Genomic DNA, 15,647 nt, shown 5'->3' with positions numbered 1-15,647 from the left:
GTTGATCCCTGCCCAGGGTGTCCCCATCACATCCCATATCCCATATCCCATATCCCATATCCCATATCCCATATCCCATATCCCATATCCCATATCCCATATCCCAGTTCTTCTGCTGGATCCTCCCCAGGGCATCCCCACCACATCCCATATCCCATATCCCATAACCCACATCCCATAACCCACATCCCATAACCCACATCCCACAACCCAGTTCCTCCGCTGCTGGGCCCTCCCCAGGGCATCCCCACCACATCCCAGTTCCCCTCTTACACTGCTGAGGTCCAGGCGTGCTGGGGGAGCCATGGGGTGATGCTGCGAGCCGGGTGTGGAGTACGGCTCGTTGTACACCGAGGACAGCAGCTCGCCGTTGGGGTTTTCGGGAATCAGGCTGCAGATGCTCCTCTCCGTGTCCTGGCCGGGCAGCTGCTGGCCACATGGCCCGCATTTGCCCTTGGACTTCCTGGCGCTGCCCCCTCTCCGCAGGTCCGTGCTGGGCCAGTTGGCCTGTGCCAGGCTCTGAAACAAGGAGACGGGAGTTCTCGGCAGACTTTTCCCTTATCAGCAATGACAAAGCTGAGCCAGGACAAACACAGGCTCCAGCAAACACCGACTACCAGGACATGCCACTTAAAGGCAGCGCTTGTCCCCACATGCATCCAGGCTTTTCTGGGGGTTCACTTACATGGAAAGGCTGGGAATAGCCAGGGGAGAGGGGGTCTTCGGGCACCAGCATGAAGGATTGGCCATCGGGGAGGGAGCCGCTGTGCTGGGAGAGGTGTGTCAAGGTGGTCCCTCGCCCTCCCGACGCCCAGGAGTTGGTGCGGCCGTCAGAAGTCAGCGACCCTCTCCCGCTGCCGGCAAACTAGATGAGGAGAAGAACAGCATGGAGAAATAACCCCCTACACATCCCTCAGAGCCCCATCTCCCTCCTGAGCATCGCCAGCCCAGCCTGCCCATGCTGGAGCCAGACCTGGGTCTGCTTTTGAAGGAATTTAACACAGTATATGCCTATAGAATGTAATATAGGGCTTCAAAATAATTTGCAGGGATTACCAGCTGTGAAGCAAAGCCTGCTGTGCCACAAGAGTGCTCACACATGGCCAGAAACGGGACAGACACGAGTTGTCCATTGATAACCATGCAAACCTCCAGCATCTGTTACCTGGCTGGGATGTGGCGGCTTTGATCCTGAGAAACTCTCTGATCCGGACAGGGAGGAGTCGGCGTTTCGGAACTGGGCAGTTTTGAGGCAGTAGAGCCACTCCTGGTAATCGTCGTAACTGCGGCAGATCACCCGGATCGAATTGATCAGTCGGCCTGTGGAAACATGACTGGCTGCTGTTAATGAGGACTGATTGACCATCCGTGCCACTTCCTTCAGAAACCCCTTGCTCCATCCCTCCCCATGCTACCCCCTGGTCCAGACACCCTGAAACAGGCACAGGGATGCTGGGAATGCTCAGATGTCCAGAGATGCTCTGAGATGTCCAAGCAGTTCACTCCATAGAGCCTGGGTACCAATGGGAGTGAGCGCAGCCATGAAGGTGGCCACGGCATCTTAGTGAAACCATCCCAGCCCCGGAGACCTCGCTGGCTGCTGCCTGCACACCCCTTGGCACACAGGATGCTCACCTTCTATTAAAAAGGAGGATTTCTCATTTTCTTCAAAAAGCACATGGATGGCGTTGAGTGGCAGCTCGCCCTGAGGAGAGAGAAGCAGGTTTAGGAGGGCTGGAGCCTCTGCAGGCAATTGGCTGGTGAAACTCCACTTATTTTAAAGTTTAATGGCTGACTACTGCAGAAAATTTCGCAGACATGGTCCCAAGCGAGGTTTTAGTGGCTGGATTGGGACTTCCAGCCTTGCAAAGAGGAATCCCCACCATCCATGCCCTGCAAAGCCTTACAAAGGCAGGGCTGAGCCCTGTGCGTGCCAGAGGTGAAACGTGAGCTGTGGTGCTGCACAGCACAGTTGTGAATGCCACTCGTGTGACGGGAGCGTGTCCTGTTAGCAGGGAGCTGAGGAGATAAAGCAGCCCCTGGAAAAGCTGGAGGTAGAGCACACCACGTGCTATTGCCCTTAAGTGCTATAGTGCCACCACTGTCCCCTCTGCCATCACCCGGTGTCCCTTGGCCATCCCTGCATCCACCCGGGCGTTGAGCCCTGTCCTCAGCCCAGCATCACTGCTGCCAGACGTCCTTTAAGTGTCACCGCTGACACTTTAATTCTCGGTGACAGGCAACCTGGCAGGAGGGCCAAGGGTCTGTCAGCACTGCGTTAGGACCTCCTGCCACCGAGGACAACAGCCTAGGGCTTCCCCAGCTCAGCCTTATCCATGAGAGGGGGATGAACCCCACCTGGAGCTGGAGTCAACTGAGGGAAGCACAGCAGCATCCTGCAAATAACGCACACATTGCAGCATCCCACAAATAAATCACACATTGTAGCATCTCACAGATCACAGAATCACAGAATATGAGGAGTTGGAAGGGACCTGGAAAGCTCCCCCAGTGCAACCCCTGCCACAGCAGGATCACCAGAGCAGTCACACAGGAACACGGCCAGGGCTTTGGGTGTCTCCACACAAGGAGACTCCACACCCTCTCTGGGCAGCCTGGGCCATGCTCCATAACCCTCACACGCACAAAACTTTGGCCTCATCTTCAGCTTGAACCTCCTGTGCTCCAGCTTGGGACCACTGCCCCTTGTCCTGGCATTGGCCAGCCCAGAGCAGAGCCTGGCTCCTTCCTCCTGACACTGCCCTTTCCAAATGGATCCCCAGGAATGAGGGCACCCCTCAGTCTCCTCTGCTCCAAGCTCAAGAGCCCCAGCTCCCTCAGCTGCTCCTCAGCAGGAGATGCTCTATTCGCCCCATCATCTTTGAGGCCCTGCTGGACTCTTTCAAGCAGTTCCCTGTCTTTCTTGAACTGAAGGGTCAAATATCACACACATTGCAGCATCCGCAAATAACACAGATGACGGATGCAGGGCATGGCATGAACTTGCCCTCCTCCCCAGCAGCTCTCCCATTGCTGATTTACGCCTTGCCCAAGGCCTTTTCCCACCATGGGTGATCCCCATCCCATGGGGAGGATGGGCTCAGGCTCAGCCCCTGCCTTCCCCTTCCCTGTCCCACACACGGACTTGGCAGCGGCAGCTCCTGCGGTTTGTATGAAGCTGAAGAACAAAAGGGCCGGGTTACCCCTCCAAATGGTAAGGCTCAGCATCTGGGAAGGGAAGCGAATTTGCAGAAGCCCTGGGAGAAGGCTCCCGTGCCCAGACACGCCTGTGGAAAATCAGGTTCCCCTTGTGGTGTCCCGGGCTGGTGAATCACTCCTGCAGAGCCCTGCCATTGCCCCAGCGCGCCAGGCGCCCGGGGACCGACGCTCCTGCACCGTGGGAAGGGAAGGTTGCGCGGACGGGGCGGACAAATCGGGCTTAGGGTTTCAAAAGAGATGAGTTAATCCCAGAGCCCAGCCCAAGGGCCCCTTACGCAGTGCCCCATTCCCAGGAGCTGCAAACAACGTGTTCCCAAAAAGCAGCTCTGAAGTGCGTCACACCAGTCACCAGCTGCTGGAAAACACCCTCTGCTGCTGAACTGGGATGGAGCATTGGTCTGACTGGGATACGCCATGCCTGCTGCAGGCACAGGCGTCTCCTCTGGCCAAGAGATCCTCTATGTGGGTCTCCCCTTGAATTAAAAGCAGCCTGCATGACTTGGGACATGGTGAAATCACGTGCAGAAGGACCCTAATCAGTTCACATTATTCACGAGCCCTAAATTTCTGTGGGGTTTCCCTGTGGCTCCTCTCTCGGTGACTCAGGAGCAGCTCAGCTCCGGTGGTCCTGCAGGTACAGGGACAGTTCAGCACCGGTTTTTGGCACATTGGTTCTAGCATGGGCAAATAGGGCCAGCAAGCACCGGGCTGTTCGATAGCCATCACAACAATGCCTAAAGTGGGTGCTGGCAACCAAGTTCAAGGATCATTTGGGCAATGCCAATGCAGCTCCCGTGCCCATGATGCTGCCGCCTTGGCAGCAGCCTCTCCTCTCTGCCCGCCAGCCAAATCACTGCCTTTCCCCTTTCCCACCAGCACCAGATGGATGCTACCTGCTCTCAAGTGGCCCCACAGCTCCCGGGAAGCCAAGGACCCCGCTCTCTGAGGCTGTTCCAGCTCTGCTCTCACCAGGCTCTCTGCCAGCACAACCCCACAGAAACACGGCAGCCTCCCTCCTCCCACAGATTCCTTGGCACCCAGCTTCTTCCCCCTGGGGCTTTTGTAGGAGAGCAAGGTGTTTCTCATGGGAAGAGAGCTTGCGACATCCCCCTGCATGCTCGCCTGCAAGGCGGAGGGGAAGCCCCTGCCAACACGAGGAGCACAAGGTGGAGGGGTTGACAAGCCAAGGAAAGGCTGAAATAGAGGTTGAAATGGGCAAAAGAGAGCAGAGAAGAGTTCCAAAATGGGCTTACCTTAAAACAGAGGCCGTTGCGCTCTTCGGATACGATCACCAGCGTGGATGGGTACAGCACCAACAGGCGGTCGTGCTGCTCCTTGGAAATTAAAGAGAAAGGGGGTGAACAGGCAGGCAGGGCTCAGGTCTGGGGGGCCTTTACTTCATCTTTCTGACAGCAGCCTCAGGCCAAGGCTCTGGAAATCCCGTGCTGAATTAGTGGCAGCAGGTAGGCAGGACTCTGGTCCCTCCATCTCTTGCCTTCCCTGACAGGAGTTCACTCCCTAGAGATGTGCCCTTACCTGGAAAGGCAGGTGCTGCAGCTTCACTTTGGAAACGCAGAGGACATCGCCGAGGGATTCACGCTGGGTCCCTCTCCACTCCTGGACGGGCATGTTCTGCACCGACCACCGCAGCTCCTCCTTCGCTGCGGGGCTCTGCTGCCAGCCATTCTGGGGACAGAGGCACAGCTGAGCGGGGTAGACTTGTCCTCCCGTAGGAGTTTACCCAGCACATGGCCCATCTCAGGACAATTTTTAAGTGTGTCAAAAGCAGGTAAGAGTAAATAAAGCTGTGCAGGAGCCAGTTTTCCAGCTGGGACTGAATAATTATACTTGGTAGCTAGCATTATAGCTAGCATTAATCCCCAGTCATCCAGTGCTGAGCCCACATTGTCCCCAGACACAAACCTGAGCGAGGAAGGGCAGGCCAAGGCTTCCTCCGTTGAGCTGGATCTGCTTCTCCAGGTGATAAAGCCACTGCTTCAGCTCTGACTCAGTAGGGCAGAAGACGATAAGGGGATTCAGCAGAGGACCTAGGAATGCGAGACACGCGATGTGATGAGCAGATAACGGCACCAACGGCAGCACCGGTACATTATCAGCTGCCCAGAGCCGTTCCGCTCGGCCATGGGCTGCCTGTGGGTGCATTGCTCGGTTGACATCATGCCCCGGTCCTTTGGGGACACATTTCAGCTTTAAAAGTGCCCAGCAGTTCGTGCAAAGCACCTCTACGGGCAGGGACTATCACAGCGCTGCCACACACAGCCTGACTCAACGCTGAAGTTTCACGTTAGTTCTTGGTTTTGCTTTGGCACTCAATACGTAGAACATCAGTTGCTTTCTGACGCTGTTTATTTATTGCTCCATCAAATATAATCTCAGCTGAAGCTGACATGCTCTTGATGGGAGGAACAGCTCTATATCTTGTTGATTTTAATGTTTCCACCTATCATTCATTTAATAGCACCAGAAAAAAATCCTTGCACACCCTCTGCTACTCACTGCAGACATAACCGAGTGACGTTAATAACCATTCCTGGCAGGCTGCAGAATGTATGTTATGATTAATAATTCACCAGTGATCTCATATTAAACCATACTTGGTGCATGCTCAGTAAGATTCGGCTTTGTGGGACTTGGAAGGATTCAGATAAGCAAGTGTGCCAGATAAGGATGATACTTTGCCCTCCTGTGGAGTCTTTCATCCCATAATGCCTGCATTATTTATGAACAACGCTTAATTAAGACTCTGAAACACCTCTGTCTGTCAGGAAATGCGCTAACACAGACAAAACAGAGGTGGGGAAACTGAGGCAGAGTCTCCATGAGTGACTTTCTGTAAGTCTCCATTCAGATCCATTACAGCAAGGAGGTGTCAAGCATTACTGGGTGTCCCAGTGCCTCTGCACCATTGCGGCCCTGGAGATCTCGTCTCCTCTTGCTGTGGTTTCCCTGTCTTTGCAATGGAGATGAAGTGATTCTCCTGACACAAACAGCAGGGATTTTGCCGGTGGGGCATGGCCCTTTGCATGGCACTGCTCTGCCTCCTCCTCCAAGGTGGCCTTTCAGACATGCCCTGTGGGCTGTTCACGTTGCCACCTCTCAACAGGGCCCCAAAGGAAGAGAAAATGAGAAGAGAGGCTCCTGCCCAAGCCTGAAGCTGGTGCGAGGAGCTCCTGGGAGGCCGCGAAGCAGAGCCTGACAGGCTGCTGCTAATTCAGCTGCTGCTGCCATTTCCCTCAGCCCCACGGGCACATTTGCGGCAGGGCCGTGACACAGCCGTGCTGAGCAACCTGTGCCGCCCTCGTGCTCGATTGCTCTGCCCTGTCCTTCCTCTTTCCTTGCGAACGCTTCCAGAACAACACTGGAAGTGAAAAGGCCCTTCCCGGAGCAGCAGCAGTTTATTCCCAACCAAACCTCTCTGTCTGGAGGCACTAAAAAGCTGCAAGGTTTAAGGGGGAGGCAGAGGAAACTCAAAGTGCTCAGCAGCTTCATCAGCACCAGGGATGGACCACAAAGCCAAGGTGATGGGTAGCCACCATCCACCTCTCCGTGCCAGTGACTCTGCACGCTGCCGGGTTTCATTCCCACGCTCCATCTCCATGGTTTTAATGATCATATTGGCATTTTCTGATGAACTGAACTACCCTAGCTCATGGGGAACTACTGATGCCACGGGATTTCACAAGAGCATGGATGCGTGCCTTTCATGTCTCAGAGTCATGAGACAACAGGCATCAACCCTGACCCTGTGTGAAGCCACAGACAAGGTTCTCACGCCCTCCGTGCCTTGATTTCTCCTCCTTTAGCAAAAAAAACAAAACTGCTTCACTGGCAATCCTAAATATCACAACCTCTCTGGTTTCTTCATGGCACTGCTGCTTGATATACCCAGCCCTCTCTGTCAGAAAGGCTTTGGTTTGCTCTTCCCCTACACAAAGCCAGCAGAGCTTGAGGCGATTTTCCACCCAGCCACACTCTTGCGTGTTTTAATACCAGCAGAACAAGTCCACCCACCCCATGCAGACGCCCCTGACAGGTTACACCTGGGAGAAGCTTCCCTTCGTGTTACAGACTCCCAAAAAAGGGTCGGAGAGTACAAGTACAGTGTAACAAGGCCATAACTCAGCTCTTAAAATTAATGGGCTGTTTGTAGCAGCTCTGTTTTATAATTTATGTAATTATGAGATGCTGGGAGGTAGAGCTTCAGCTCCATGCAGCCGATGTGGGACTGGGTCAGAGCGGGACGCAAAGTGGGGACAGTTTTGAGTCACACCCCCTCTGTTCAGGGCAAAGGAAGAGGCGCTGACCTGCGATGCGGAAAGCGTGATCCTCCTGCCCCGTGCTCTTCCCCTTCTCCACTGCACACACGTTCAGCTCTTTCAAAGGCAGCAGTCCCTGCATGAGAAGAAAATACCAGTATTTTGGGGGGCCCTTTTGCCATAGGGGGCTGGAAGCCCAGACCTGGCCCCAGCAGGTTTGAGGTATCAGACTGCAAAACATTGCTCTGAGGGGGAATATTTGGGACTTGAATGTAGAAGAAGGGGATTCAGCAGCTCTCTGGGCTCTGTGGGGCCGGTACTGCAGCAATCCTCTGCCATGCTGGCAAGAAGACTTCCTTTATGTTCCAAATCTGTTCGATTTTAAGAGAAATCTCAAAAAAACCCATTGCTGGTTTAGCACAAGAAGACAGAAATGGCCATAAAGCAAAATTGAGCTGTCTGGTTTCTATCCTCCGGTTCATCAGAGTCCCACCATAACGAAGCATAGGAGCAGAGGACAAGTTTGTGTGCCCTGTCTTGGGCTTTCTAAACAAGGACTGTAAAAAATGCTAATTGCTGTAATATCAAGGGTCCTTAATTCCTTTTGGCACATTAATTCCTTTTTAATTCTTCCAGAAATAAGAATCTAAGGAACTGCTTATAAAGTAGATGGGAGATTTTGTAATATTGTTTGTGTCCTGCGTTTTTCCAGTTGAAGGCTGGCTTGCTGGATGACTTGAGATTGTATTGGCATATTGCATTAACCTCGAGCCACCTAGAAAATAAATCATTTCTAAAAGGAACAAATTGTATGAACATCTACAGCCCAGCCTAGTTTTAGTTACTCATGTGGAAAGAGAGCACATTCAGGGCTTCCTGTTTGTTTGGCTGTGATTTTTGGCAAACCAGCCTATTGTTTGTAATTCACCAGCATCATCAGGTTAAAAGATTGATGGACGCAGGGTGATGACCCTCCATGGGGTCCTTTATTTCTCCCCACAGCCAAAGCCAAGGTGGCACCGAGGTTGTCTGGGTCCAGTCCTTAGGAAGAGATGCTCTCACAGAATCACAGAGTATGAGAAGTTGGAAGGGACCTGGAAAGCTCCCCCAGTGCAACCCCTGCCACAGCAGGATCACCAGAGCAGTCACACAGGAACACGGCCAGGGCTTTGGGTGTCTGCAGAGAAGGAGACTCCACAACCTCTCTGGGCAGCCTGGGCCATGCTCCATAACCCTCACACTCACAAACTTTGGCCTCATCTTCAGCTTGAACCTCCTGTGCTCCAGCTTGGGACCATTGCCCCTTGTCCTGGCATTGGCCATCCCAGAGCAGAGCCTGGCTCCTTCCTCCTGACACTGCCCTTTCCCAATGGATCCCCAGGAATGAGGGCACCCCTCAGTCTCCTCTGCTCCAAGCTCAAGAGCCCCAGCTCCCTCAGCCGCTCCTCAGCAGGAGATGCTCCACTCCCTGCATCATCTTTGTGGCCCTGCTGGACTCTTTCAAGCAGTTCCTGTCCTTCTTGACCTGAGGGCCCAGCACTGGACACAAGATTGAAGCTAAGGTGTGAGCAGGGCAGAGCAGAGGGGCAGGAGAACCTCTCTGCCTTACAACCACCCTTTCTAATACACCCCAGGATGCCACAGGATGCTCTGTTCCCCCAGGCATCCACAGGAAGGGACCTGCTGAGGCCACCCAGTGAAGGCTCTGTCCCATCCTCCCAGTGCCCCCACAGTGCTTGCCCCAGTGTGCCCAGGAGATGCCCTACCTGGTAGGTGAGTCCATTGGAGCCCGTAGACTGGAAGTACAGGTAAGACTGGAACAGCTCCAAGAAGCAGTCATTCACCTCCTGCAGAATAGACACGTTTTGGGGTTTATTTTGGGACACTTCACTCCTCGCAGCTGCCCTCTGCATCTCAGACTGATCTGTGCACTGCAAAGCCAAGGTCACTTATCCAAGGGCCACCACTGCATGTCTGCTGGTGCATCTGCTGCCAGCCCAGGTCCCTGTTGGGATGGGAGCTGGTGGGTACCAGCCCATACCCGTGCACTGCATTGCAGCAGGAGTCCCTGGGCCACGCCACAGCCCAAAGAAGTTTCCATGAGTCACATTTCCCAAAATTACACTTTACTTCTCAGTCGTGCAGGGTCACTGGGGGGGAGAACACCCACAAAAAGGTGTCGCAGCTTACCTGGCAGTGCTGGAACTTAAACTTGACCTTGGAGTAATAAATAATTTTCCCCAGATTCCTGACCACCGTTTTCCTTCGTCCCTTCTTGCACAGGCTGGGGAACCTCTGGTCCAAGTTTTCTTTCTGGTTTTCCTGGTTCTCAATACTCTGTACCAAGGATTCGGGAAAAACAAATCAGAGTCGGTGGGGGTCTGACGTCTGGAAGAGACATTCCCAGAGCATCTTCCCAGAAGGGCTTCCCCGAAAAGGCGCTGGGCTGTTTGTTATCGAGTCTCCATGCCAGCATGGAGCTGGGGTTGGGTTACTGCTGGGAGGCTGTCCTCCCTCGGCAGGAGGAGATGCTGACCTAAAGGGGCTGGGATAGAGGGGGTGCAGAAGCACATCCTACATTTAGGGTCTCCCAACTCCATGGATGGCCTTCTGCCATCCTAATCAAACTCCCTGGAACAAGGACTGACCAAGGCTCAGCAAACACTGGGGTCAGTGGAAAGGTTTTCCTTGCTCTAGGTCCACCTGGACTCCTCTGCTCTCTCATCTGCTCTGATCCCTGGGTTTCTCTAGGTGGAGTTTGTCATTTCAGAACCCTACACCGCTCCCAAAGATGCTGCTGCACTGTCTGGATACTGTGTAAATCCCAGGGGTGAAAAGCTTGGGACCCCACTCCAAGCACTGGCGGCTGCATTCCCTGGGGATGCCTCCAGCAAGGGCATGGCTGTGTTGGAGCAGGGAGGCAGGGTGTAGCAATGGCATGGGGCTCCCCGGGGGCTCATACTGCCCAAATCAGCATTTCCAGGAAGGAGCAGGCTGCTGGGGCTCAGCGGGGACGGGGAGACAGGGGCCCGCATGTGCCCATTCCCAGTGCTGTGCCAAGGGGACAGCTGCGTGCGCCTGTGATAAATGAAGAGCCAGCAGAGCCAACCAGATCCCTCTTGCTGGGGCCTCCATGAGTCACCCCTCCGGCACGACATGAACCCCTCTGGCATGACATGAACCCCTCTGCTGTGACATGAACCCCTCTGGCACGACATGAACCCCTCTGCTGTGACATGAACCCCTCTGGCATGACATGAACCCCTCTGGCACAACATGAACCCCTCTGCTGTGACAAGAACCCCTCTGGCACAACATGAACCCCTCTGGCACGACATGAACCCCTCTGCTACGACATGAACCCCTCTGCTACGACATGAACCCCTCTGCTGTGACATGAACCCCTCTGGCACAACATGAACCCCTCTGGCACGACATGAACCCCTCTGCTGTGACATGAACCCCTCTGCTATGACAGGAACCTCTCTGCTAAAACATGAACCCCTCTGCTATGACACAAACCCCTCTGCTATGACAGGAACATCTCTGCTATGACATGAACCTCTCTGCTTTGACATGAAACCCTCTGGCATGACATGAGCCCCTCTGGCATGACGTGAACCCCTCCAGTGTGACATGAACCCCTCTGCTGTGACATGAAACCCTCTGCTCACCACACCACAGACACACAGGCATCAGGGGAACTGGTAGACCAGTAAGGGGATCCCAATGCTGTCGGGACCCTTTCACCCTTTGCAGCTTGGGGTTGCTTCCAGTTATTTAGATAACTCACTTTAGGACACAAATTAACCCCTTCTCCGCTCAAAGGCTCCCTCCAGCTTTTCCAGCCAGCTCCATGCAGGACCCATGAGCAGGTACCCAGGTCCTCGCCCAGAGGTGGGAACCTGCTGGCTGCCAATTTATGGTCTCGCTCAGAGGCAATTAAGCGTAGGAAGCAATTACATTCGTGCTACAAGCTGCCGTCAGAACAAAGAGCAACTGAGCACCTGACAGCTGTGGCTGCAAAAACAAAACACTGCTCCGATAAGGGCAGCAACCAGCAACAGGGAAGGAGGAGAGGGTACAGGAATGAAATTACGGACACGGTGATAAGCAGCAATGCTGGCTACCAGCTGCCTGGGCGATGCTGCTGGCTGGAATCCGGCTGCCAAATTCCCCAGCCATAAGTAAGGTCCCAAAAGCAAAAGCAATCTGGGAGCTGGGATCCCGGCAGGATTTTTGGCAGAGTTCAGCCCACCCGCCAGCTCCCATAGGGATCCTACTGGGGTCAGGAGGGAAAGGGAGAGCTTCTGCTGCTGCTACGTAGCAAGAAACAAATCAAATGCCATACCTTCCTCTCCTAAACAAGCATCTAGCAACCCCAGCTCGGAGAGCTCGTGCTGAATCTCAGATGTCTCTGGGATCAGATGTGCAAGTGCATCCCTGCCCTCTCCGAGACAGGGTTATAGCCACCAGCCTCCTCCACGAGCATCACTGATATCCCTGGCACGCACAGTCCCGAAAACCACGGGGATGCCTCAATGTGCACCCAAAATGAAAGAAAACTTGCATTTCTCATCCCTCCAAAATCCTCCCAGCCCCATCCTGATCAGCACCGTTCCCGTTAGCTCAGCGATCCCGCTGGGTCAGAGGCAGCGCAGATCATTGGAAAACCTGCTTTTCCTCAGGGTTTTGGCGAGGCAGCGGTGCAAGCGCCCTGACATGTTCTCTGGCTCTCTCCCTCCGTCTGGGATGCCTCATCCTTCAGGTAGAGCGAGTTAATAATTAACCTGCCTCAGCCCCTGCAGCCCCCAGTGACTCCGGGCTGAATCACGAACCCTGGCAGCAGGAAGGGCTCAGCCGCTGGTGCCCTGGGGCTCCGAAAGCTGCTGGTTTATGATAAAAGAAGCAAATGAGAGGCATGGCTCTTCTGGCACATCCTGCCCCCTTGCTTCTGCTGTAGGAGTCGTAACTGGGAAGTGTGGGAAATGGGGCAGAAGGCACTGATTTTGTGTGCCAGCTCCTCGTGGTGGGGTCCAGAGGGGACCTGGTTTCTGGGGATGTCACCTGCCCCAGTACCAAACTGCCTGCCATGGCCAGAGGTTTGGCAACCCCGTCTCCTCTGAGATTGCATCCAAAGAGCCCCACAGTGATGGGATCAACCTAATGTGACCCCGCAGCACCATCACTCCCACTTTCGAAGGTGTTTCTCCTGAAAAGACAGGAGTGGGAACGGGACAAAGCCAAGGCTTCCTCCAGGCCACACAAGAAGCTTGTGGCTGAGCAGAGTTTGCATCCCATCTGCCCCAGGAGAGGGTAACATCCAAACAGCTGCTCCACCTTCCTCCCTTCCCCAAAGAGATCCCACACTCTCTTCTGCTCCCAAATGGATAATCTCTGGGTGACCTCTGTCCTGAGTCACAGGACTCATCTTCCAGGATCCACTAACATTAAGGTCTCCCTGTTTCCCCAGGGGATATGTCTGGGATGTGTCTGGGGTCTGGTTCCATCAAGCACTGCCCAACCCTCAGGCTCACAGGAGGAAAGCAAAGGTCTCTTGGGTTGGAAAGGGCCAACCCGGCAGCAGTTGGATGGAAAAGGAGTGCAGGGTCCCTGCTGTGGGAAGCAGATGTTTGGATTTCTGCAGCAACCCAAAGTACATGAGCAGAACTGGGTCCTGCAATACACCGAGCCCTCAATGAGCACCACATCACTGCTGAAATACACCCAACCAGCAGCTTGAAACCCAAGAGATAACATCCAGCTGCTGGCCTCCTCTGAAATTGCCTGTCTAGCTGTTTCTGCCTCAGTTTCCCCTGCCCTCCTATCCACAGAGCCTGTTTGCTGTGCAGCACAGCTCGTTCCCCACCCAACGGGACCCAGCAAACACACTGGGGTTCGTGGTTTCACCTCCACTTTCACTGCACAGCGCTGGGAAATGGGCCATGTGGCCACCAGGCTGGTACGTGCCCGGGGCAGACCTGCCCTTCCTGATTACCTTCCCAGCGCTCATTGCTAAGACGCTGCCTGCTCCGTCTCATTCCAGCGTGGGAATGAATCACCGCACCTTCCAATGCTCGCTCGCATTTTCCCTTCCCTTTTTCCAGAAACCCAAGAGCAAAGAGGAAGGGGTGTGAGATTTTCCCACCGCGCTTCGCTCTCAGCACCTCGCACCCCATCTCATGTGGCTTTGGCCGACGGCAGGACCCCTCAACGCCTGCATGGGGACCTTGGGGCAGCTGTGTCCCTTCCTGGGCTGCAGATGCGACCTGCATCCCCTTGAGATGGTGCCCCAAATCCAGCCCTGTCCTTGGGATGGGTGGGAATAATCTCTGGGAATGGTGGGAAGCGGGGGGTAGATGTGTTTGTACTTGCCTTTCCTGGAATATACTGCAGGATTTTGTCTGTGGTCGTATCTCTCTCCTGCCCTCCTTCTAACCCAAAAAAGCTGGGCAGTTTTTTCTTGCCATTTTGCCTACAGAGAGGAGAGAGAGAAAAAAAACCAAAACACAAATGTAAACACAGATTTAGGCTGATGCATGGTGAATTCTGCCCAGAAATAGGGAAGCTGGGAAGCTAAGTAAGCAATTTGTCACGGGCTTTCTAATCATCCCGGCCCTGCAAAGGGCTGATAAACAGCCTGGGAGAAAAGCAATGAGGTTTGCGTTGCGCATGTTGATGTTTCTTTGCATTTTTCCACGTCTTTGCATAACCAAACGATCAGCTGGGCACATCTGCGTCTGCAAATCAGCAGCGGGACCGAATGCTCCATTGCAAAATACAAACCCCAAACCCAGCCCTGACAACTATTGCAGAGCTCCTGGCACGGTGATGTGTGTGCACGCATACACCAACAGATACCCACAAGTAGGGTTTATTTCTGTCTTTGTGGTTTTCTTCTCACTCCCGGCAAGACCCCAGCTTCTCCTTGCATTAATGTGCAGTTATCCGTGCTGGTTAAACAGCACCGGGGCTGCTTTTTTTGGGAATTCCCAGCAGTTGCCCCCTGTCTCAACCCGATGGCAAAGTTTTGTTCAGCAGAAACCAGGCTTATCTCCACAGAGAGCTGAGAGCGTGGGAAGCCGGAGCCAGTGGGGACAGGAGGTGTTTTGGGGCTTGGCTACCACTGCAGGTACCTGCTGTTGGTCCTCCATGGTCCCAGTTCCCCAAACGAGCCCCTATTTCACCCCATTTTAGCGTCGCAGGGTTTGCTCCTGATTTATGGCAGCATAGGAGACCAAGGGGACCATTTCAACGTCTCTTTTTGATCCAAAACTCCTCAGCCTGGCAGAGTTCATGGGTTTTGTCCCAAAACCCAGCACATATGATGAACCCAGTATAGATGTCACCATGCTTATGGGAGCACAGGCAGTGCACAGAGACGTCTGCTCCTTTATAGGCTCTATTTTGGGACAGCCACCCATTGCTGTGGTACCTGAACGCTGCCCTGGCCAGCCCAGCACCAAAGACCCCACAATGCATCCTTTTAATTGATTTTTAAAAGAATTTTTAAGTTTTCTTGGGTTTTTTCCACTTTTTCACGGACATTTTCTGTCGTGTTTTCCTTCAGGGTTACAACCGCCGGATCAAATCACACGAGCGGAGTGTGGGGATTTGGGGCTTTCTCTCTAAAGTATGAGGAGTGTGAATATTGGGTTGGTTTGTTTTTTTTTCACAACGCAGCAACTCCGGGCATCGTGAATTTAAAAAACTCGCAAGTGAAAACAAGGAGCGTCAGGCATCCTGCACCTTGCCCTGCCTGTCCCACAGAGGGGAGTTCTAATTTTCAAAATGTAATTAAATAAACTGTGTGTTTTCCTGGGGGCAGCGTCCCTGGGATACTTTACCGGCAGTCAGTTCCTTCCCAGGCGCTTGCGGTGAGCGGATTGCGTCCGACACTGCCCGGCACCCCGCAAAACCACTTAAAAACCCCAATTCTGCTGAGTATGGAAATAAGTCCGGGTTTGCCGAGCGGGGCTCAGCCACCAGCCCGGTCCTGCGTGGTTTATAGACTATAAAGGGGGGAAAGTCAGCCGGGAAGGCGGCTTGCAAAGGAATCCCAAATAAAATCAAGCGTACTTACTCTTTCTTCAGCGAAGGCTTCCTCCTGAAAGAGCCTCCGAGCCTCCCGGGTGCCTGGGGGACACAAGT

At 53.9% G+C, this 15,647-nt stretch overlaps 1 protein-coding gene across 1 annotated transcript in view; it reads right to left on the bottom strand.

Annotated features, from left to right (window-relative positions):
* The window catches only part of PLEKHN1 (pleckstrin homology domain containing, family N member 1), a gene marked incomplete at its 5' end in the record, with an annotated part of 17,741 nt that extends 2,097 nt beyond the window's left edge, over positions 1-15,644 (bottom strand). The window contains 12 exons of the mRNA XM_010180959.1: positions 274-519; positions 686-865; positions 1,166-1,320; positions 1,636-1,705; positions 4,473-4,553; positions 4,756-4,905; positions 5,143-5,267; positions 7,545-7,632; positions 9,263-9,427; positions 9,687-9,833; positions 13,872-13,971; positions 15,580-15,644. Of these exons, the coding sequence (XP_010179261.1) occupies positions 274-519; positions 686-865; positions 1,166-1,320; positions 1,636-1,705; positions 4,473-4,553; positions 4,756-4,905; positions 5,143-5,267; positions 7,545-7,632; positions 9,263-9,427; positions 9,687-9,833; positions 13,872-13,971; positions 15,580-15,644 (1,572 nt within the window). The remainder of the gene's footprint in view (positions 1-273; positions 520-685; positions 866-1,165; positions 1,321-1,635; positions 1,706-4,472; positions 4,554-4,755; positions 4,906-5,142; positions 5,268-7,544; positions 7,633-9,262; positions 9,428-9,686; positions 9,834-13,871; positions 13,972-15,579) is intronic.
* Positions 15,645-15,647: the final 3 nt, after the last annotated feature.

This window comes from Mesitornis unicolor, unplaced genomic scaffold (genome assembly GCF_000695765.1).
Source record: "Mesitornis unicolor isolate BGI_N332 unplaced genomic scaffold, ASM69576v1 scaffold18593, whole genome shotgun sequence".
Lineage (NCBI taxonomy): Eukaryota > Metazoa > Chordata > Aves > Mesitornithiformes > Mesitornithidae > Mesitornis > Mesitornis unicolor.
This window is presented reverse-complemented; position numbering and strand designations above follow the sequence as displayed.